The sequence below is a fragment of the Bidens hawaiensis genome, unplaced genomic scaffold, assembly GCF_021521415.1.
Source record: "Bidens hawaiensis isolate Kalapana, Puna unplaced genomic scaffold, B.hawaiensis_p1.1 tig00047305_1, whole genome shotgun sequence".
Classification (NCBI taxonomy): domain Eukaryota; kingdom Viridiplantae; phylum Streptophyta; class Magnoliopsida; order Asterales; family Asteraceae; genus Bidens; species Bidens hawaiensis.
The window spans coordinates 52,373-75,490 of NW_027506029.1; the positions used below are offsets into that span (position 1 = coordinate 52,373).

The 23,118-nt window shown below is 38.7% G+C and overlaps 2 protein-coding genes across 2 annotated transcripts; both read left to right on the plus strand.

Annotated features, from left to right (window-relative positions):
- The first annotated feature begins 14,979 nt into the window (after positions 1-14,979).
- On the plus strand, positions 14,980-21,104 carry LOC143616430 (uncharacterized). The gene is made up of 9 exons (XM_077089260.1): positions 14,980-15,187; positions 15,273-15,386; positions 15,471-15,539; positions 19,641-19,660; positions 20,251-20,303; positions 20,399-20,429; positions 20,503-20,581; positions 20,658-20,797; positions 20,990-21,104. Exons 1-9 carry the CDS (start codon positions 15,013-15,015, stop codon positions 20,993-20,995), a joined length of 687 nt encoding a protein of 228 aa, XP_076945375.1. The 5' UTR covers positions 14,980-15,012; the 3' UTR covers positions 20,996-21,104.
- On the plus strand, positions 16,313-18,743 carry LOC143616429 (uncharacterized). The gene is made up of 2 exons (XM_077089259.1): positions 16,313-17,596; positions 17,723-18,743. The coding sequence occupies exon 1, from the start codon at positions 16,407-16,409 to the stop codon at positions 17,526-17,528; it is 1,122 nt and encodes a 373-aa protein (XP_076945374.1). The 5' UTR covers positions 16,313-16,406; the 3' UTR covers positions 17,529-17,596; positions 17,723-18,743.
- Positions 21,105-23,118: the final 2,014 nt, after the last annotated feature.

Below are 23,118 nucleotides of genomic sequence, written 5' to 3' on the forward strand. Positions count from 1 at the left end.
GTTGTAAACGTTTATGGTTTGGCACTGGAGTGGGGGCTGAAACGTCCGGCTGACGGTTCCCTTGCCACTAGTCCTCCTCCAAAGAAGATGGCTGTACACATAGACCACTTTAAGACAGAGAATTTCCGGATTCCGGTAACTAAGTTTGTCCAGTCGATCTTGACAACTTATGGAATTCATCTCTCCCAGATCCATCCCTTTGGGATGCTGAAGATTCGACATTTTGAATTCTGCTGTCAAGTTCAGCATTTCGAACCGACTGTTGGCATGTTTGCCGTATTCTACAAGATGCCTTTCCGAGACGGATGGTATAGCTTTGCTTCTACCAGGAAGAATGTCGTAGGCACGGAGTGGATCCGCCAGCCTTCATGGCTGGAAGCCTAAATTTTTCTGGATCCGGGAAGACGTTATTCCGTTCCCGATGACCTATCGGAAGGCGGAAGACAGCATGCCAGTGGTTCCGGCTTCCGCTTACGCGGGGCTTTCCTGGTTTAACGCTTTAACTGCTACTCCGAATCCCATGCGCCCGATCCATGAAGGGGTGATGGTGAGCGCGAAGATGAGCCGTCTATGGCCTTTCCCCTTGCTGGAACCGTACTACAAACAGATTGATAAGAGTGAGTTTTAGGGAGTATTTCTTCTCCTGTTTTAATATTTTTCCGATTTCTGACTGTAATCATTATTCATGTAGGTGAGGGTTCCGCCTTCAGCACCTTATTGGATCATGAGGGGGGAATTATGGTGTGCCGCCCTATCGACGAAAGGGATGCTCCTTTCCTTGAGCGCTCCCGCCCGAATTTTGTTTTTCCCACCGCTTTCCGCCCAGAACCCATAGTCTCCGAGGCGATGTATGCCAAAGGTGAGGCATACATTAAAGACTGCATCCAAAAAGGTGAGGGCATTCTAAAACCCCGACCTGTAAATGCTGTTACTTCCAGCGGGGTGATCGTACTCTTTTCTTCCAGCGAAGAGTCATCACTTTGTGAAAGAAGTTTTCCAGCTGATGTTAATAAAGTTGTGGATTCAACTGCAGGTCTTACCCGGCAGAGAGCTACCACTAGCCAAGTGGTGGGTCAAGATGATGTTGACGTTGCTGCGGTGGAAGGTCGTCCTCAGCCTGATGACGTAACCGCTGAAGGTGAACGTCCCGCTGCTGATGCGGACACATCTAAGGTGGCTGGCAAGCGTAAGGGTAATCCTGCCAAGGCCGCCCCTAAGAAGAAGTCCAAGAAGGTGAAGCCTTCCGCCTTGGGGACACGTTTGGACGAACTTGACACAAACGATCCTTCGTTAGGTAAGTGAGCTTTTTATTTTGCTAACTGCTTTTAATTAGAATGTTTCTAACCCTTTTGTTGATGTTTTTCAGTGAACTTGGATAACCTTTCAGAAGGTGTTTCCGGTTTGAAAAGTTCTATTCCTCTTCTTCCACCACCTCATAATAGTGCCAAGGATCCGATTGAGGTGGTAGATGACTCTCCTATGAAGAATAAGGAGGATGACAATACTGAACATGTCAGTATGTCGCCTTCTTATAATGTTCATCACTTCAGGGATCAAGGAGGCGTGAGCATGTTCCCTCATGCTGCTCAGAGCTCTCCAGCTCCTCAGGAGGAAGATCCGACTCCACATCAACCACGCTGGTCATTTCGTCGGGATTCAACATTCTGTGACGTGGACCTGTGTTTTGAGTACTTGCGGGAGAGTCTTCCGCCTGGTGAGAGGGAGAGACGTCGTCGTAGTATTCGCCAAGAATTATTGAACTCCAATTCTTATTACTTGGCGAATACTATTTCCATAAATCAGGAAATAACCAAGAACTGGTTGGCGATGAATGAGCAATGGGACGAGCTGGCGGCCTCTGCAACTGAGGCCAAGGAAGAATGTCTGAAAGCTATACACGAGGCCAAATAGGCCTACCAGGCTCTAGAGGAGGAGAAGGTTGCTCGGTCAACTGCCGAGGATGCCAAGGCTGCTCTCCAGAAACAACTAAATGACCAAGCCAAATTGATGGAAGAGCAAGCTAAACTGGTGGAGGCTCTTCAGGCTGAATCGGCGGCTAAGGATAAGCGCTTGGCTGATCTTAATGCCAAGAACCGAGAGCAGGCCTTAGAATGTGCCGGCCACAAGATGGATCTCGTTCGGGCCAAGGCAGACCAAAAATGGCTATTGTCGGAAGCTATCCCCAAGGTATGTACCCCTTTTTTTATATATATTATAAATAATCTAAGGGTTTTTAGGGTTATTTATACGCGATTGTTCCACAGGTCATCGCCGATGTTCGGGCGAGTGATGAGCTTGGGAACTGCGTTGCTGTTCTCCTTAAAGCTTCCAAGCAAGCTGGTCGCAAACTGGGTTTTGAGGAAGGTTACCAATTTGGTTCAACTTCCAAACTCCCTGAGGAATACATTCTGGCTGGACAGGATATTGTTGCCGTCCTTAAACAGAAGTCAAAGGATTTTGATTCTTTGAAATTTTCTTTGATGGAGCATATATCCAAGCTTGCGGATAAGGAGGACGCTATAGATCAATTAAAAGAGCTATTAGATCTTGATGGTGAAGAAGAAGAAGAAGAGGAAGCTGATAACACTGCGGGCAATGAAAATGTTTCTCCGTAGATGTATATATATTTTTATTTGTAATTTTTTTCTTTTTTTTTTTGTAATCTCTTTTGATCTATAATGAGAAATTTTGTTTCCTTCCGGTGCACTTTGTCTTATGTGTTATAATATAAGTGTCTGTCCGGAACTTCGTTTTTTGTCAATAAAAGATTACAACTTATCAAGATAATATAGAACTGACTTGACATTTTCATACATTGGGCATAAGCCTTCTTACAATAAAAGAAATTGCAAAACTTGCTAGTCTATGTGGGCACGCGGGCCAAAGTAAAGAGTAAATCAAACTGCTACATATAGCATTTCTTTAATTGTGCTGCGTTCCACGTTCGAGGTATTTCCGCCCCATCCAATTTTTCCAATTTATAGGCACCTTTTGGATAGTACTTGTTTGATTCTATAAGGTCCTTCCCAAGTTGGGGCTAGTTTTCCCGGAGGTTCCTGTCCGGAGGCCTCGTTATTGCGGCAGACAAAGTCTCCCGCATTGAATTCGCATGTCTGGACCCGCGAGTTATAGTATTTCTGAAGCTGTCTCTTGTAATTGTGCTCGCAGATCAATGCTAATTCTCTTCTTTCTTCCAGTAAATCAAGATTCATCCTATGTTCGTGATCATTATCATCAATCAATAGGACCCTTGCGTATGGAATCCCGATTTCTACGGGGATCATGGCTTCAGTGCCATAGGTTAGGCTAAAGGGTGTGTCCAAATTGCTGGAGTTCTTTTGGGTGCGGAAGGCCCAGAGTACGTGGGGCAATTCGTCTACCCAACCCGTTCGTTTCGTTCCTAGCCTTTCCTTGATCCCTTCTTTAATAGTTCGGTTGGTCCTTTCGACCTGACCGTTTGCCTGCGGATGAGCTACATATGTAAAGGTTTGAATGACCTGAAGTTCTTTCAACCATTCCTGTAGTCCGTTGTCAGAAAATTGGGTCCCATTGTCACTTACCAATTCCTGTGGGAGGCCGAAACGGCAAATGATGAATTCCCAAAGGAATTTCTTCACGCTTGAAGCCGTGATTGATGCAACCGGTTCGGCTTCCACCCACTTGGTGAAATAATCAATGGCCACTATCAAGAAATTGACTCGTCCCGGGGCTTCTGGGAAAGGTCCCATGATATCAATAGCCCATTTTTGGAACGGCCATGCAGATGTTACTGGAATCAGTTCGTTTTTTGGACGCAGGGTGTTGGGAGCATGGCGCTGGCATGAATCACATTTTCTAATTTCTTGCACAGCGTCTAAGTATATGTCGGGCCAATAATACCCTGCGTTCATAATCTTTGCAACTGTCATTCTTGGTCCCGCGTGTAGTCCGCAAATGCCTTCGTGAATTTCTCTGATCAAGTAATTTGCATCTTCTGCGTCTACACAACGTAATAGCGGACCAAGGAATGACCTCCGGTACAAGATACCGTCAATCAACTGGTAATTCAAAGCTTTATGCTTAATCTTCCGAGCCTCAGCCTTTCCTGCTGGAAGAAGATAAAAAAGCTATAATGGGTGAAATCCAATATTCAATGCCCGTTTGAATTACAAGGACTTGATTTTCTGGAATGGATGGATGGTCTAGAACTTCTACACGAATATCTTTGGCGAAATGCTCAAAATTCGTTGAAGCTAGTTTGCTAAGAGCGTCCACCGATTTGTTCTAGCTCCTCTTAATGTGAACAATATTGAAGGAGGAAAATTGGCGAATCAAGACCCTTGCTTGTGAGAAATAAGAAGCCATGACATCGTTTTTGGCTTCGTATGTTACGTTTATTTGTCCCGCAATAGCATAGAATCCACCCGAGCCTCCAAATGTTTTACCCCCAGCTTTTTCGCTATCCGCAGTCCTGCCAGGAAGGCTTCGTATTCCGCCTCATTGTTGGTACTTTTGAAGTCCAACTTGATGGCGTACGTAAATTCATGCCCCTCAGGGTTGACTAGCCTTAAACCTGCAGTTGACCCTTCGCAGCTGGAAGCTCCATCCGTGAACAATGACCAAACTTGCCCTTGTTCCGGAGGTGCTTGGGGTTGTTGTTCGATTAGGCATTCTTGCTATTTGTACTGCGGAACTTCCATGACGAAGTCCGCGAGTACCTGCCCCTTGATCGTTGGCCTAGGCTTATATTCGATCGAGTGTTCACCCAATTCGATAGCCCACTTTTCCAGTCGTCCGGACCACTCGGGTTTACTCAACACGTTCTTGAGTTTGTACCCGGTTAACACATTAATAGGGTGGCCTTGGAAACATCTGCGGAGCCGTCTGGCGGCATAGACCAATGCCAAAACCAACTTTTCTAACATCGAATATCTTGTTTCCGGGTCCGATAGCGTTCTACTGACGTAATAGATTGGAGTTTGAACATTTTTTCTATCGGTCAGCAGAGCGGCTCCTATGGCAATGTTCGAGGCAGATAAATACTGTGCAGAGGTTCACCTGCGTATGGTGTTGTTAGAGTAGGAAGCTCCATTAAGCATTCTTAACTTCTAAGAATGCTTTTTAAGCCTCCGCGGTCCACTTGAAATGTGCCTTTTTAAGGCAATTTCTAAGTGTTGACACGAATGGATGAGACTTGGCCGTGTGGTTTGCTAAGAATCGGTTCAGCACCACAAGTCTCCCATTAAGTGATTGAACCTCCTTGAGGGAAGAGGGTGAAGGCATGCGGTCTATAGCCTGGACCTTATCTGGGTTGGCTTTAAAGCCCGCGCCTGTTACTATGACTCCAAGGAATTTACCCTCTTCCATGCCAAATAAACACTAGTCGGATTCAACTTCATATTGATCCTTCGTAGTGTTTCAAAGGTCTCTTCAATGTCTCTTAACATCTGATCTTCTTCAATGCTTTTGATTACCAAATCATCCATATAAACTTCGAGATTCCGACTTATTTGACTTTTGAAAGCCTGATCCATCAGTCGTTGATATGTGGCCCCCGCGTTCTTTAATCCGAAAGGCATCATTCTGTAACAGAATGTTCCTTGGTCAGTTCGGAATGCTGTCTTGTCCTTGTCGCCAGCTGCCATATGAATCTGGTGATACCCTTTGTAGGCATCGACGAAGCACTTGAATTTAAATGGGCCACAGCATCTACTTTTAAGTCGATCTCCAGAAGCGGGTAACAATATTTCGGACATGCCTTATTCAAGTCTTTATAATCTATGCACATCCTCCATGTTCCGTTGCTTTTTGGGACAATCACTGGGTTAGCCACCCATGTTTGATACTTGATTTCTCGTATGATCCAGGCATGAAGAAGGTCTTGTACTTGCTCATTCATGGCCTCTGTTTGTTCTGGACCCATCTTTCGTTTCTTTTGTACAATTGGGGTGATTAACGGATTCACCCTTAACTTGTGTTCTGAAATGCTCCGCGGGATACCGGTCATGTCCGCGGGTTGCCAAGCAAAAATGTCAATGTTCTTGGTTAATAATTGCTTTAAAAAGGTTCTCACTATCTCCGAGATAGCGGGTCCTATTGTAATTGTCTGGTCTGGAAACATCTTGTTCAAAAGCCATTTTTCGGATTCGGTCCTCTGAGCCTATCTTGGAACCTTGCCTGGTCTTGAACTTTCGGTTGTAAAGCAATGTCGGTTTACATGAATTATTGCCACACCAGTGCGAGTTGAAACTCCTACTGCACCGTGGGCTGTGGACAGATGGGCATTGAAGTCTCCAATTGCTTCTCGTCCCAAGATAATGTCATGTTTAGAAGTTGCTGGTAGGAACAAAAATTCAACTTCCTCTGTTCTTGAACGTACTCCGTCACTTAGTGTTACTGGGAAAGTGATAACACCGCGCGGGTGCATTATCTCTCCCCCGAAACCAGAAACAGGAGCATGAATCGGACGTACTGCCTGTGTCAAAGAACACGTATTGTGATCGATAGTGGCCAAATTCGGCAGTAATTATCAGCGGGTTTTTGCTGCATGGGCCCCCTTTGATCCGAAGAAAAATAACGGGCTCGTTTTTCCATTCTTCGTCCGAATATTCCCTCCGTTTTCCTCTACCCGAATGTCCCCCTTGAATCATGTGGACATTTAGATCTTTGATTTTCCTTTTGGCTGGGCCCTGGCTATCCTTTGCGGGAGGTTTGCCAGTCCCTCCTTGTACGCCTTTGACCAAATGTTCGAGTTTGCCATTTTTAACAGCTGCTTCAATTTCATTTCTGAGAGTCACACACTCATTCGTGTTGTGTCCAACATCATTATGATATGAACAATGTTTTTTGGTATCGAGGAATGACTTTCGTGGTATTGGTTGTGGTTTCCGGAAAGTCAGATTCTCAGTAGTGAGAATTTCTGTGGGAGTCTTTGATAATTGAGTCCAACTGTTGGTGGAACGAGCTGAAAAATTACGTTTACCCTTGTTGCCGATCAAAGATCTTGCATCAAAAGGTTTAGATGTTTCCGCACTTGGCTGAAGTCTTGACCATATTCGTCCCTTAGCTTGCCTGTTTGGTCTCGGAGTTTGAAACTCGACCCTTGGGGACTACTTTTGACTGTTGGAACTTAGAGTTTTTTCAGTTCTTGCAAACAACTTTGATGACTTCATGATTTCATCCCATGACTCGGGCATTCCATCTCTTCCTGTTAGAGTACGGATCAAGGCATCACTGTGGACGTTCTTACAAAATGCTCCCCGCAGCATATCTTCGCTCACTCCTCCGATGTTAAGGCCTTCATTAGTAAAACGAGTCAATAGACTCATTATTTCGCCTTGTAACATCTAGTATTTCCGAAGGGTCACGAGTATGCTTCTTTTGTTGGCTAAAATGCTGAGAGAATTTTTCTACAAAGTCTTTCCAACTTGTAATATTTCTGCATGGCAATTTCTCAAACCATTCCCGCGCCGCCCGGATGAATGTTAGTGCGAACATGTGGAACCAGTATGGAAGAGTCCAACCGCTGACTCCTCCAACAGCTTCGAACCTTAACAGATGATCGCTAGGATCAGTCATTCCATTATATGTTCCAACGGATGTTAGAATTTTTGCATTAATCGGGAATGGAGTTGTCGCAATGCTCGGAATAAATTTTGATTTTTCTGCGAAGGATTCCGGGCGATATGGTTTGGAAAAATCATATTCAGCATTACTATGATACTCCGCATGGCGGACAACTGGACGCGGATAGCTAGCTCCTCCGTACGAAGGAAGACGGCTATCCCCGCTATAAAAACTACCATCCGGACGATAAGATGAGTCGTACCCGTCTAGTTCGTCCTCATAGGATGGTATCCGCATATCTATGCGGGGACGAGAACGCAACCTTCAGGTTTCGCTCATGTTTCGCTCCGGTGGCAAACTGTATTGAATGTGGCTTCCCCTTATGGGAGGAGAAATAGATCTTCTGGGAGGCTCATCATACGTCAGGGTACGGCCATGAAAACACTCATTCCGGACCCGACGTTCATACTCTGGTTTCAAACTTTCTTGTTGAATACGAAACCACTCGTCCGGAGACAAGGTTTCTTCAGCCCTGAGGTTATGACGGTGAGCTCTTCTTGGATTAGAGTCACCGGAATCTTCTTCCAAACCTAACTCCGACTGAGTTCGATGGACTTCTCTTGGAACACGCTCTAGATTCCTTATATTAGACCCTCCTGGGGCTGTGACGTACCCCAAGTAAGTAGTTGGTGTAACAACATTTCCGGTGTCTACCGGGGTGACACCCTCTTGTTGAGAAAACAACCCCCGAGCCGTTGAACCATCCAAGGAAAAGATTCCTGGATTGACGGTGTCGGTTCTTGCAACAGGGGTCGAAATTCGAGCAAACACAGACGTTGCTCCTTCACGTGTTTCAAGGTTGAGATCACGCGGAGGTTGTGCTTGATTCTCCGTCGGCCCTTTAGGTAACTGACTCATATCATAAAGAGAACGGAAAATTTTTAGCTGTTCTAACAAAAGCACGGATTGCGCCAATGAAGAAACACGGATCTACTCCCCACTAATGGGTCCTAGATCCAATGAGTCTACAAGGTAGGATACGTTTACCGCCAATACGATATGAATACAGCCTCTAAATTCCAATGACGCGAACCCTGCAAAACAGAACACCGTGAGCTCGTTAGGGGAAGGACAAGAGGGGGGGTCTTCCCGTAACCACCCTTCGGCGTGAGAATAAGTACCGTTCTGATGAAGAGATAAAGTACTTAAGTAAATTGAGAGAGTACAGTGATGGTGAATGAATACCTCATGATGATTGAGAGGGTATTTATAGCCGGGGGGTGCCAGGAAGTGATTGGGCCAGCTGTCCCTTTAGAAGATACCTCATAACCATCTGGACGCGTGTCCTTATATGATAGGTTTAACTTATACGCTGCATGTATAACAATCTGGACACCTGTCGCTTTATTATTGGTTGATGGGGTAACATTGGCCATGTGCATGGTCATAACGGCCTTGTCACGTGTCACTAGTTAATTGGCTAAAGGGTCACGTATTGCCCAAGAAAGCATCTTGGGGGGTCTTCTAGAAGGTAATTGGTTATTGACAGTTGTCCCGAAGCATTACCTTGTAGTTATTTACGTGGAAGGATGTTCCTTCATGCGGATAACTTTTGAGGGTGTTGTGGAGCTTCCGCATGTGCTATGAGGGTGTTTCTTCCTCAGATGATTATGCAGATGGTTTATATGCCCCGCGGGTGTCTTATGAGGGACTTCTGATTGACCCGCGGGTATTTCTTACGGGTATTTGGGTCCTTTTGGTACCCTACCTCTATACAAAGGATTTTCCATTATGTGTCTGTACGTATTTGTAAATGTGTGTGTATATTCTGTTTTAAAGACACCATTTAGGACGAGAAGGATAAATATACATTTGTTTTTTTTATTTATAACATTAATTAGAATTTCATTAAGGGCAAAATAGTAATTCAATAGAGTATATTTAATAAAATACGTAAATATGTAATATGTATTTTATTTAAGGATGGGAAATATGTAACTGATTTTAAGGGGTTATGTAAATATGTAATAAATTCCTAAAATAAGCATTTATGAAAAAAATTTCAAGTTTCAGGTACCATATGAGAGAAATTCAAAAATAGGTATTATAAAGTAGTCGTGACAAGTAGTCTGTTGAACCAATTAAATTTTCTCACATGGCCATAAACTAACCGTAACAAGCACGTTCACTAATCATTTATTCGCCACGAATAAAAAAGTTGCATACCTCGTAATCAACGGCCACAAGTGATTCATAAGCCATTTAGTTGCGATGAGTAGATCTTAAAATTTTTTGAGACACGAGTAGTTTAACAAACAAACCACGACGATTTGTTTGTTTACTAAATACATAGAAACAGTTAGTTTTACAAAAGACTAACTAGAATGGTTTGTTTGAAAGCTCAATTAGTCGTTAGGAGCAGATCTTAGTCAACGACTAGTTTTTCCGGTTTCCATTCCCAATACGAGTAGTTTATTAGTAGTTGACTCGTCGAAGCTAGTTTAACCTTACAATATACTCGTGGAGACTCGTTTTAGCGGTAATCCGATATATTTTAAAAATATATAAAAATATATTATCTAATCCATTAATTTATGTCATTTTAGAAAAAAATTATTATGTCATGTCTTTATTTTATGTGATTCCTTATTTTTATGTTATCTTTTAATAAAATTTTATGTCATGTAACATATTTTTGTAATCCCTTATTTTTATATCATCTTTTATATAAATTATTATGGCATATCCCTATTTTTTGTGATCCCTTATTTTTATGTTATTGTTTATATAAACTATTATGTCATGTCCCTATTGGTATATTTGCCATTTACATATGAACTTTAATGTTAACATGTAAATAACACTATTGGTATAATTGTATTAACACAAGTTTTTCAAATTAAATTGGCATAATCATAATATAATATACTGAAATACTTAAGATTATTTAACATTTTTTTATATATTTTTATAAAATATGACATAAAAATAAGGGATAAAAAAATAGGGGGCATGACATAATAACTTTTATAAACAATAACTTAAAAATAAGGGATCACAAAAAATAGAGGATATACCATAATAACTTTAATAAAAGACGATATAAAAATAAGGTCACAAAAATATGTTACATGACATAAAATTTTAAAAAAATGACATAAAAATAAGTAATAACATAAAAATAAAGTCATGGCACAATAATTTTTGTTTAAAATGACATAAAAATAAGGGATTAAATAATATTTTTATATATGTTTTAAATATATTGGATTACCGCTAAAACGAGTCACCACGAGTAGATTGTAAAGTCGCGGCGAGTTAACTACTAATAAACTACTAGTATTGGGAATGTCTGTAAGGCCCCGGTCTCGGTGCCATACTTTGGCATTGGATTTACTCATAAACAAAATTCTAAATATCATAGTAAATTAAAACTTTTTACGGAATAATTAAAACATCAATCATTCATACGTGAACATTTGAAACTTAAACATGCCTTTAAAGTTCAAACATAACAAGACATATAACTTCAAATCTTCATATGTCAGCTTCTTTATTCTTCAGCCATGTATTCTCCTCAAGCCAGCTGTCTCATCCTATTAGCCTGCGTGCATACTAAAAGTCAACTATGCTGAGTGAGTTCTAGTTAATCAGGGAACATACATTACATTCACGTTACATACATGCATATCCAAAGATACATACTTAACATGTATACCTTTCTTTCATACATACATACATACATACATGCATGCATGCATGCATGCATGCGTGCATACATACACACACACATACATACATACATACATACATTCTTTCATACTTTCATTCATACATATATTTTACATACTTATATAGATATAGAAATACTTATATAGATATAGAAAATTTCAAATAAAAACTCGAAGACTAAACAACTCAAATCTTTCTATTTTTGTATTGGATCCACAATGAATCCTATGGATCCTTAGGATTGGGATATTCTTTTAGATCCTGTAGTTTCCCTGGATCGAGACAGGTATCACAACTCTTTCTACCCATCCTGCATATTGTCCTTTTTGTTCCGTATTCGTATTGTCATAGAAACTTAACTTATTATTAGTTATTAGATGAGATTTTACGAAAAAATTGTTCGTATGTTTGTGGAGAGAACAAATCCTTTTTTCAATACTCACACTTCTTATTAGTTAATAATTCTAGGGTTAATAATAACTATCTATTTGTTTTTAAGAGCATTTTGCCCTATGAACTTTACAGATATTATTAGGGTATGTTCGCTACATTCGTAGATATTACTAGGGTATGTTTTTATATTCGCATATTATTATTAGGGTTTGCTCCCTACATTCACCGACATTATTAGGGTTTGTTCCCTACCTCTGCAGATTATTATTAGGGTATGTTCCCTACATTCGCAGATATTATCAGGTTATGTTCTCTTCTTACTCGTACTACCATACATTCATACAATTATATAAATACATCCTTACACTTGTCCTTTCACATACATATAACATTCATAAGGCATACACTTACCACTTAAGGTAAGTGTATTAACTATCACCTAGAGTATGCACACAACCCCGAAAACATAATAGAGAAAAGGGGCTAGAAACTCACATGTGTCCTGTTCCGTTCTGTGTTTATGGTCACACCTCTTCTCAGCTGGGCACGACTAACTGTTTAGCAATTAACAAGCATCACTTAACTACTCTTAATTATATCATATTTCTAGGTTAATGAAACCCCTAGCTAACTGTGGCAGATCCTCTTAGGGTCCAATGGACAGAGCCCCTGGTCGGATTAAAAACCTAATCAGAAAACTGAAGTTCAAACCCTCGTATATGTTTTCAGCGTATGAGTCTTCCAACTTATAAGTCTGCATATGCGACGTATATGTTACAAACATATACGTCGTATATGTTACAAATATATACGCCGCATATACATATACACTCCAATTGCAGATCTGGTAATCTTTAACGCATTTTTAGGGGTTTTCCGCTTTTTTGGTGCCGTCAGCCGTCGTTGGCCGCCGCGTTTAGCCGGAATTTTTTCATCTTTGACCTAGGTAGACTCGATTGATCTATATCCAAGCTAAGGTGACTCTTAAACTCATTTAAATCACCCGATTCGTTCTAGATCTAGATTCAAATGGCTCAAACAACGCCCCGAGGCTGCAGTGTCGGTTTCTATGGCGTTAGGACGTCTGAGATAAATATTATTCTACCTTGGGTTGATCTCCGTTCGAAAGATTGAGCGTTGTAGAGAGCGTTTGGCTTAAATGTGTGTTTTTTAGTGTATAGGCTATTGTGAAGAATATATGAAAATGAAAGAGTTATAGGATTTTAAGGGTATTTATACCCTAGGCTCATGGACCATAGGCCCATAATCTCACTAAGTCTATGATTTATTCTTAAGTTCATATATATTAAACCTACCATCCTTTATTTATTTATTTATTTATTTATTATTATTATTATTATTATTATTATTATTATTATTATTATTTTAAAACGTCGGATGTTACAATGTAAACCGGAAAAACTAGTCGTTGACCAATATCTACTCGTATCGACTAATTAAACTTTCAAGCTAACATTTCCAGTTAGTCTTTTGTAAAACTAGTCGGTTCGATGTATTTGGTAAACAAACAACTCGTCGTGGTTAGTTTGGTAAACTATTTGTGTCTCGAAAAGTTTTAAGATCTACTCATCCGACTTATGAATTACTCGTGGGCATTGATTACAAGGTATGCAACTTCTTTATTCGTGACGAGTAAATGATCAGTGAACGTGCTCGTTACGATTAGTTTATGGCCATATGGGAAGTTTTAATTGGTTCTACGAACTACTTGTGTGCTATCATAATATACTCGACACGACTAGTTTATAGTACCTATTTCTAAAATTTCTTGCAAATGATACCTAAAACTTAAAATTTGTTTCATAAATGTTTATTTTGGGAATTTTCCCATTTCAATAATAGTATTCAATATAATACATGTTTGTACATGAGCCTTTAGTGCATTCCCATCAGTTCCTCCATATTATTGAGAGTGAGTTATGTATATTATATAGAGTAGTTGTGAGTGTAGAAAATAGATTAACTAATTTTGTTGATGAGTAATTCAAAGAAACACTGTTCACCCTCTATAATTTTTTAATATTTTTTTAAAGTGGTTGTGTGTAGAGGAGAAAAGAAATTGTAATGATAAAAATATAAAAAAAAATTATTTAACTAAAAATGATGGAATTATTTGCACTGTTTTTAGTATAATTGTAGAGATAGAGATACATGTGTTTTAAGTTTTGAAAATATAAGAGAAAGAGATGAAAAACGTAATCAAACTTAAAGCATTGAGTTAGGAAAAGTTATTTAAAGCATTGAGTTAATAAAACTTAAATCATTTTCGTTTGTTTAGAAAAAAATAATGTATTTGTATTCGTTTGTACTCATCCTTTATTATTCAAACGAACATAAACAAAGCTGACGATGATGATTAAAAAATGGGCTGAATTCAACTTCCTCAAATAAGCATCTAAAAGAACATAAACAAACTAACATAAAGAAGCATAGATAAACAAATGAAACTGCATACGTTTATTTCTTTTGATTAGTTAAACCAACAACAAAGTTATTCTTATAAATCTCCTTATCAAATAAATAAAATTTTTGTCAAACATCATACAAACCAATGTTATAAAAATAGGTTTTCAAGGCCGAGTAATCCCCAAGTACTTGCTACAAGGTATGTTGCCGATGCGAGTTTTTTTAATTCCGTCTAGTTACTAAGATTTGACTAAAGGTGGTCAACCTTAGTCAGAATCGCAACTAGTCGGTGAACTTGAGCCGATTTTGACTTAAAAAAAATAAAACATAACTCGTATTTCTTTAAAATTAAAGAATAAATATCACTTTTTTACTTAATGACTAACAATTTTTGGAATAATATATTATTTATAAGTGTAGTTCTCTTATTTATATTGATCTTTACCAATTTTGTTATAAATATTGTTAAATTTTTTATATTCAACATATATATAATATCCAAAAACTAATTTTCTTTATATTTACCATGTCCGAGTACTCTCCGAGTACTCCCCGAGTACTCCGAGTACACCCAACTCCACAGTCTACCGCCTAGGGTCCGTCTAGCGACTTTTGCAACCTTGATACAAACAATTAGCTAAACATTAGGTTCATTATTATTATTATTATTATTATTATTATTATTATTATTATCAGTTATCACGCATAAAATGATCTAGACCTACTTGTAACAATTTTGTGTTACTATAACATGAATAGCTCAATTTATAAAATAAAAACATAAAATAATAATAATAATAATAATAATAATAATAATGTAACTATTTAGAGGCCTGATGATAAATGACAAAGATACCCTACGGATCGGAAGAAGACAGAAGAGAAGAGAAGTACGGTGCAGTGCAATCATCGGAGATGAGTCAGGCATACGGCGAAGCATGGTATTGGGATAAACGTTACGCCAAGGAGTCAACAGCCACTTTCGATTGGTACCAAAAGTATGAATCTTTGGCACCCATTATCCATCTCTACGTCCCCATCACCACCACCACTCGCCGCCGTATCCTCGTCGTCGGCTGCGGAAACTCCGGTAACCCCCTCCTCCTTTTCTTTTTCATTATTATTATTATTATTGAAACTGATGAATAATGATTGATATATGTGTGTGTTTGCAGCATTTAGTGAAGGGATGAGCATGGATGGTTATACGGATATTGTCAACATTGATATATCGTCGGTTGTTGTCGAAGAAATGCAAAAGAAATATTCTGGTTCCCCCCATATGAAATGTATGTATCTTCACTTCATATTGTATTTTTGTTTCTTGTCATTTTGGGTTTTGTTTATGGTTTTCTTTACTCTACATTGAGCAGATATTGAAATGGATGTTAGGGATATGAAAGCTTTTGAATCCAGTTCTTTTGATGCGGTTATCGATAAAGGTAAGTTCATTTCAGTGTTTGGAAAACTAATTATTTTACTTCTTTAAATATCCAATTTAAGATTTTCTTCACAACCTTAATTGAAACCCTAGCATAGTTATCAAATGCACTAGGCACACTCAAGGCGCATAGGCCTCGCCTGGTGTTATGAACCATACTAGCCCAACATGGCCCAACCTGATAGTCCATCTAAAGAGCCCAACTAAGTTGTTGCATTAGTCAGAGATTATAACGCGAATAGAGATCGAGACGGGTGGATATGATGAAAATTGATTGGAATGTTATTGGCTTCTTCTTCCCATCTCATACTTTCTGAATTCTAAGTTTCTCATCCCCTTCTCTATCGGTTATCTTGTTTTACCTTCGGTTTTTCATTTGTGTAATTCAAAATATCAGTAGAAACCTATCAGATTTTATACCTATTTCCATTACTTGTTGAGTTGTGAAATAATCAATCACAACATTGGTGCTTTCATTGATCCTTGCTCATATGGCTATGGATTGTTATACACCTGCTCCTCTGCCTCGATTTTTGGGTGCAAATCCGGTCCAATGGATCTCTACAGCCGAACAATATTTTGTTTCTAACGCCATATATGATGATGAGAGATTTCCGTATATAGTTGAATTATTCGATGACGAAGCCTTCTGGTGGTTCAATTCATGGCATCGAAGTTATGAATAGTAACATGGACGACCTTCACTGCTGCAATGCTTCATAGATTCCACGTTGGAACCCTAGATGACCATCAGACTGATCCCGTCACTACTCGAGCCCCTACTTCAGATTCTGTTCAGGTATATACTAGCCCTAAAACCAAGTTTCCTGCTGTTAGTACAAACCCATTCAAATTTGGTAGTTCTTCTATGGGTATGGCTCGATCTGGTTCACCTTCTAGTGTTAAAGTGAAGCATGGTACTATTAATTGTTTAGCTCATTTCCTTGCTGGTTATGATTCGAATTTTGGGGCTAATTGGTTATTGATGAACTTTGGTTTTGATCCTGGTCCAAATTTTGTTCACACTCCGATTCAAACAAATGTGTATGTGCACCGATTTGATTTTTCACAGAATGGTCAGAGCGTGTTTGTGTTAGTATCTACAACCAATGAATATGCACTTCAAGTGTTTGATGAAATGCCTGGTGGTTTTGACAATGCAATTGCAAAAGACTATCATAACACCGTTGATTTTGAGGTATTAGATATTTCCACTGGCTTCGTGCTTGTTGGTTCTTGTTCACCTTTTGGTGTTGATTTTGAAGAAACAAAATATTATGGGGTTCATGGTTTAACCTCTACTGAAAAACTTCAATGTCGTCGAGAGGTTGGAATGTCTATACCAATCAGAGAGAATGGGGTACCTGTTATTAAACCTTCTATTGATTATTTGCTGATTGAGTCTTCTGTTAGTGTTCATTTTGATTGGGGTAAATGGGGACCATTACCTATAATTATTGTTTTAAATACACTTGATGATGTGGTTATCGTTATAGACATAGGTGCTCCAACATACCAAATTCATTCTTATCAACAAGAAGGCCGTGAGATACTTTCACCAAGTCCTTTTAGTTTTGTTCCTATTACAATTCCTTTAGCTAAGTGTTTCCTCCATATGAATGTTGAGAACCAGTCACTTGCAAAAATGATTATGGGTAATGAGCAGGTTCAACCTGTACTTTCTTGGTCCACAACATCGATTCAAGTAAGTACAACGTCTGAATTACTCGGGTCAATTCGGGCTAAGTTACCTATGCACCTTGCTGAATTGATCGGAACAAATTTGGGTTTTGAAACTGACCCAATCCCAATAACAACGCCGTATCTTCATTGGGATGTTAAGCGGTTTCAGCATGCTGGTGACGCTATTCCGCAGCTTCGTAACTCGGTTACGGTAATAATTAAACAAATGAATCGCTTGATCATTAGGTACCAATGGAAGCCACCTTGGTGCCTCCTCTTTTTTTTCTTTTGGTCACAACATTCCTAATTGGATGGTAAGGCCTTCAACAAATAATGCACATGCTACTTTTAGTCATACTCAGATTGGATCTATGGGTACATGGGTTCCAATTTTATTAGTTATTTTAGGTCGTTGTGCACGCTTTTCGAGTACTGGGTATACTCGGATGGTGGACTCCTGTTTTCGAGTTCTTCCGGTTACTATTTCTAACCACTCTTTAGTTGCACATAGCTTAGCCGAGGCTGTGAGAAATTTTGAGATTGATTATGGTAACAACACAAGAAGAGTATTGGCATCAAACATACAAAGCTTAATTGTTAACAATTTCGTGCCCACCTTTTATTTTTCCAATTTTGAGCCTTTTGTTACTATTCCTATGGTATGGAGGTGGCCTAGGAGTTATTATATGAGGAAAGGTGCTAGTAGGGGCAATTTGGTCAAGCTGTCAAGTTTATACACAAGAGAGTATGCGGGAAAATTTGAAGTTTCGGTCACAATGGACTTTTTGGTGATCAAATGTAAATTTTGGAATATGTTTATCTTTTTGGTCCAGCTGCACCTGTTATACAGAAGACAAATATTGACAATTTTGAAATTGGTATCCAAGTTGACTTTTTGGTGCTCAAATATGAATTATGGGATATGTTGACTCTTTTGATCAACGTTAAGTTCTGGTGCGCCCTCCGCATAAAAATCAGTCCAGATCAATCGTGTGGTTGGCCGCAGCAGTTTTATAAGATTACAGGTTGCTTGAGGTTTTCGATGTCCATTAACTGTGCTACTGCTAAAGTTCAATTCACTGAAATCATTTCAATTATTGAAGTAGTTAAGGATCATGGGCTGACTTTTATGAGTTTAGTTGCAGTTCAACTTCTGTTTAATTTTCATTGGGGTGAAACTTGTAGTGTGGACCCCCAAGTAATTAATACATTCAACTTGGAAGCTCCAAGTGACTTTATTTTTGTAAAGGGTATATGGGTTTTCATCCTGAAACGCAAAATGAAATTCAGGCATTATCGGTGTCAAACACAATTTTATACCATCAGGGATATTTTGGTCATTTTTGAAAGCATGCATAAAGCGGTTTCTGTGGGCTATGCTTATTTTTTTCTCACAGTTGATTTTTTACGGGTCCAAAATGATATGTGGAATGGGTTAGAAGTTTTGGTCAGCGCTGACTACAAAGTCAACCTCGGATTGAAGGATTGGTGTGGCGTTTATTTCCCGTGTTTTGGTGTTTACGGGATGCAATTGTACTTGTTGTTTCAACACGACCCGTTAGGAAATTCCTTCCACCTTGAGGACAAGGTGATTCTTAAAGGGTGGGGTAATGTAATGAACCATACTAGCCCAACATGGCCCAACCTGATAGCCCATCTAAAGAGCCCAACTAAGTTGTTGCATCAGTCAGAGATTATAACGCGAATAGAGATCGAGACGATGGATATGATGAAAATTGATTGGAATGTTATTGGCTTCTTCTTCCCATCTCATACTCTCTGAATTTTAAGTTTCTCATCCCCTTCTCTATCGGTTATCTTGTTTTACCTTCGGTTTTTCATTTGTGTAATTCAAAATATCAGTAGAAACCTATCAGGTTTTATACCTATTTCTATTACTTGTTGAGTTGTGAAATAATCAATCACAACACCTGGGGCCTAGGTGCAAGGCGCAAAAAAAGCAAGGGCCTGAGAAAAAAACCGTGCTTAAATACAGGAATTAAAAAAATATGTTATGCATATTAAAAATAATACTATTCTTCAAATAAATAAACAGAAGTTATTAAATAACTTTTAGTATAATCTAATCAGTACCAAAAGTTATAAAATAGTCAAGATTCAAATGTAATTCCAAAACTTGAAAAACAAAATATTCAATGTAATTCCTTTGACCTCTCCTAGATCTAAGTTTCAATTGCACTCCTTACGTTTCTTTGGGTCGGCTTTTATCTTCTCATGTTCCTGTTGTAGACAATGCCGAAGTGCTCGTCTAGGAACTAGAAGCGCATTTATTGAGCCTCGCCTGAAAAATGGGCCTAGGTGCAAGAAGCGAGGGCTTTTAATAACTATAAACCCTAGATTGTTGTTCTTTGTGTAAATCATACAATTTGAAATCTTTCTTCTATCATACTGTTTTCAGGAACCTTGGACTCTCTTTTGGTGAGTTTTCTTCCTTTTATTTATTTACTTTTTGCCAAATTGTTTTTTTATTTTGACCCGGTAGGCCTGTAAATGAACTGAATGAGCACGAACAAGGACATGTTCATGTTTTGGTCGCTCATTTAACTTTAAACAAACAGGAACACTTAACTGGACAAGTATTTGTGTTCATGTTCGTTCGTTTAAATAAATGAATATGTTCGTGTTCGTTTAAAATTTAAATGAACAGCTCACGAGCATAAGCGAATATAAACGAACATATACGAATAAACATAAACAAACACAAACAAAGTTAACCAAACATAAATGAACATAAACGAACATAAATAAACGGTTCACGAACATAAATGAACGAACGAAACATGTGTTCATGTTTGTTCTTCTATTTAAATGAACACGAATTTTCTGTTCATGTTTGCTCGTTTATTAAATGAACAGCGTAAACGAACCCCCCCCCCCCCAGACGCTTTACAAACAGTTCACTGAACGTTCGGTTCATTTAAGGCCTATGACCCAGTATACGACAATGTTACCCAAAAATTGATTGAAATTGACATCTCACGTAAGTAAATTATTGGATAATGGTACAGTGTGGTCACAATTCAAAAGAAAATGCTGGCAAGATGCTTGAGGAGGTTGAAAGGTATATATATATTGAAACAGTGTGTATAACAGTTCACGAATTTATGAATTTTCCATTTTAATTATAATGTTGAAGCAATTGATGACAAACTATAGGGTGCTAAAGAAGGAAGGAGTATATATTCTGGTAAGCTATCTTATTACTAGCCACACCTATTAAAGATTTTGAGTTGATGCCGACACCATAACAATGGTTGCAGATAACATATGGCATTCCGGTTTATCGGCTATGTTTGTTAAGAGAATCACAGTCTTGGGACATTAAACTTCATGTGATAGGTGGGCGGGTCGTGTTTTCATATCTATAATTATTAATATTTTATATTTATATTTCATTTGGATTTTGTGAGTACAGACAAACCTCACCCGGAAGAGAGTTCAAAAGCAAAGAGTTGGGAGCTGACCCGTCCTGTTCCACTGGATGGTGACGAAAGCTTGAAGGAAGGGAATCGTCTTGAGAAAATGGATGTTCATTACATCTATGTTTGTACTAAGGTCAGTTGTTACTTTACATTTATTTCTATCAATATGTTTTTAGTAAAGAGATTAAGGAGCTTTTTATGCTCTCAATCTATTTGTTCGACCTGTTTCCATATCATTCAAATCATATATCAACCCATATTTTACCCAAATTTCCAAAAAAAAAAAAGATGGAAACACTAGCTATAAGTCTAACTGGGATTGCAGATGTGAAGAAAGAAGACTTCAAAAGTATTTCTTGAATTCAATGAGATTTCTTGGAAGCATGTTGTCTGTGATGAAGTTTGGTCAAGTAATACATGGTTCTAACTATATATATATATATATATATAGGTATTGGATCATTTTAGAAGTTTTTTTACAGCGAGAAGTGCGAGAAGTGAATGTGTAACTCCATTAATCCCTAATTTCACTCCATTTTTTATGTGTAGGTGCGTATGTACATGTGTATGTGCGTCCGTACGTGTGTAGGTACGTATGTTTGTATATGTGTATGTATGTTTGTATGTGTGTAGGTACGTAGGTTTCAATGTGGCTCGGTACATTTGTATGTGTATAGGTAGGTTTGAATGTGTAGTAAGACATAAATACAACCAACTTACATACATACAACCAACTTACATACATGTAGGTAAACATCATAAGCAAGGGAGTGAAAAATTAGGGATTAATGGAGTTACACATTCACTTCTCACACTTCTCGCTATAATATCACTTCTCGCAAGATCCATCCCCTATATATATATATATATATATATATATATATATATATATATGATATTCTTTGAACATTGCACTTGATATATGGTGGCATTTAAGTAACCCATGTCTTAGTTCCTCAAGTTACTGGAATGATAAAGAATTGATGGATGCTTTGTAAAAATCATATTTTACATGTTGGTAAGAAAACTAAGGGGTGAGTATGTCATTTCTTTCTGTTTCAAATTGCTCTTAACAAATGATCGATGAAAACAGAGAATGAGATTGCAACGAAAATAAGTTCAAATAACAAATTAAACAAGATGAGATCAATGACAATTGGTTTGATATAAGTAATGATTACAATGCTCTCCCTCAACCAAACTAGGAAATTTGGTTTTATATAATTTCAACTATGTCTCATTGGTAAATGACAATATCAACTTAATACTTGGCTGGTTGTAGTGCCAACTAAAGGCGTACTTGTTTATAATGGCCCGCGATCAAAAGAAGCCTTACACCGTTAGGTGTAGGTCATCGTAAAAACGTTTTTAGCTGGAAAACTCAAATCTTTTCGACCCAAAACACTTTATAACCTTAGATCGGACATTTGCGAACATTTTTTTAATGAAAGCCCCGTAGTTGAGGTTGCCGGATGTTACATTACTTCTTGGTTATTTCCATTTTGTTTTCCTTTAGTTATGTATTGCATGAATAAGGGACCGTTTTGATGTTTTCATTATGTAGAGGGGTACAACTTGTAACTCTCAAAGTATCGTATGCTTATACTTGGATGGAATGTATTCTCTGGAGATCATCTAAAAATTAAACTAATCCTCTATCTCTAGTTGGAATCACTCTTGTTACCATGACAAACACTCGCAACCAAGATATTGACAACACCCTCAAGAATCACGATAAGGCAATAACAGAGATTAGACGTGCACAAAAAAACCGGTTCCGGAACCTAACTGGTGGAACCGAACCGGAACCGGTTCCAGTTCCAACCCGGTTGGAACAATACCCGGTTTGGGTATTTTTGTACCCGAAAATCGTACCCGGTTCTCATATTTATATGTCAGTACCAGTTCCAACCCGGTTCCTACCCGGTTCTTAATTGGAACCGGTTTGGTTCGTACCCGGAATAACCGGTTCCGACGGGTTTTTTTGAAGGTTCAAACAAAAGTCAAACTAGCCGTTGGAACCGGTTCCAACGGTAATATAGCCGTTGGAACCGGTTTTTTTAGACACCAATTAGCCGTTGGAACCGGTTCCAACGGTAATATAGCCGTTGGAACCGGTTTTTGGGCCAAACCTATATATAACTTGTTTCCATTACTTGTTTCACCACCAAACTCAAAAACAAACTACAATACTACTTCTTTAGCAAACCCGTTCCTTTACCCGACCATCCAACTAAATATTATTATGGCACCCATCAAAAAAACTAACAACAAGGCTAAGAAGAGTGTTTTTGTTGCCCCCGTTCCTGTTACGGAGGACCCAAGGGTTGTTACGGTAGTCAACCATAACCGCAACCAAGACATATGGAAGAATTGGGATTTGATTGTGGATGACGAAGGTTATCAAAAGGCTCGTTGCAAACTATGTGGAGCGAACTATGTTGAGGGCGCAAC

Coding starts and splice junctions, on each gene's coding strand:
- LOC143616430 (XM_077089260.1), top strand. CDS start 15,013: ATGAGTCAGGCATACGGCGAAGCATGGTATTGGGATAAACGTTACGCC. Junction 15,540..19,640: donor TGATGCGGTTATCGATAAAG/GTAAGTTCATTT, acceptor TACTGTTTTCAG/GAACCTTGGACTCTCTTTTG. Junction 19,661..20,250: donor GAACCTTGGACTCTCTTTTG/GTGAGTTTTCTT, acceptor ATAATGGTACAG/TGTGGTCACAATTCAAAAGA.
- LOC143616429 (XM_077089259.1), top strand. CDS start 16,407: ATGGGTATGGCTCGATCTGGTTCACCTTCTAGTGTTAAAGTGAAGCAT.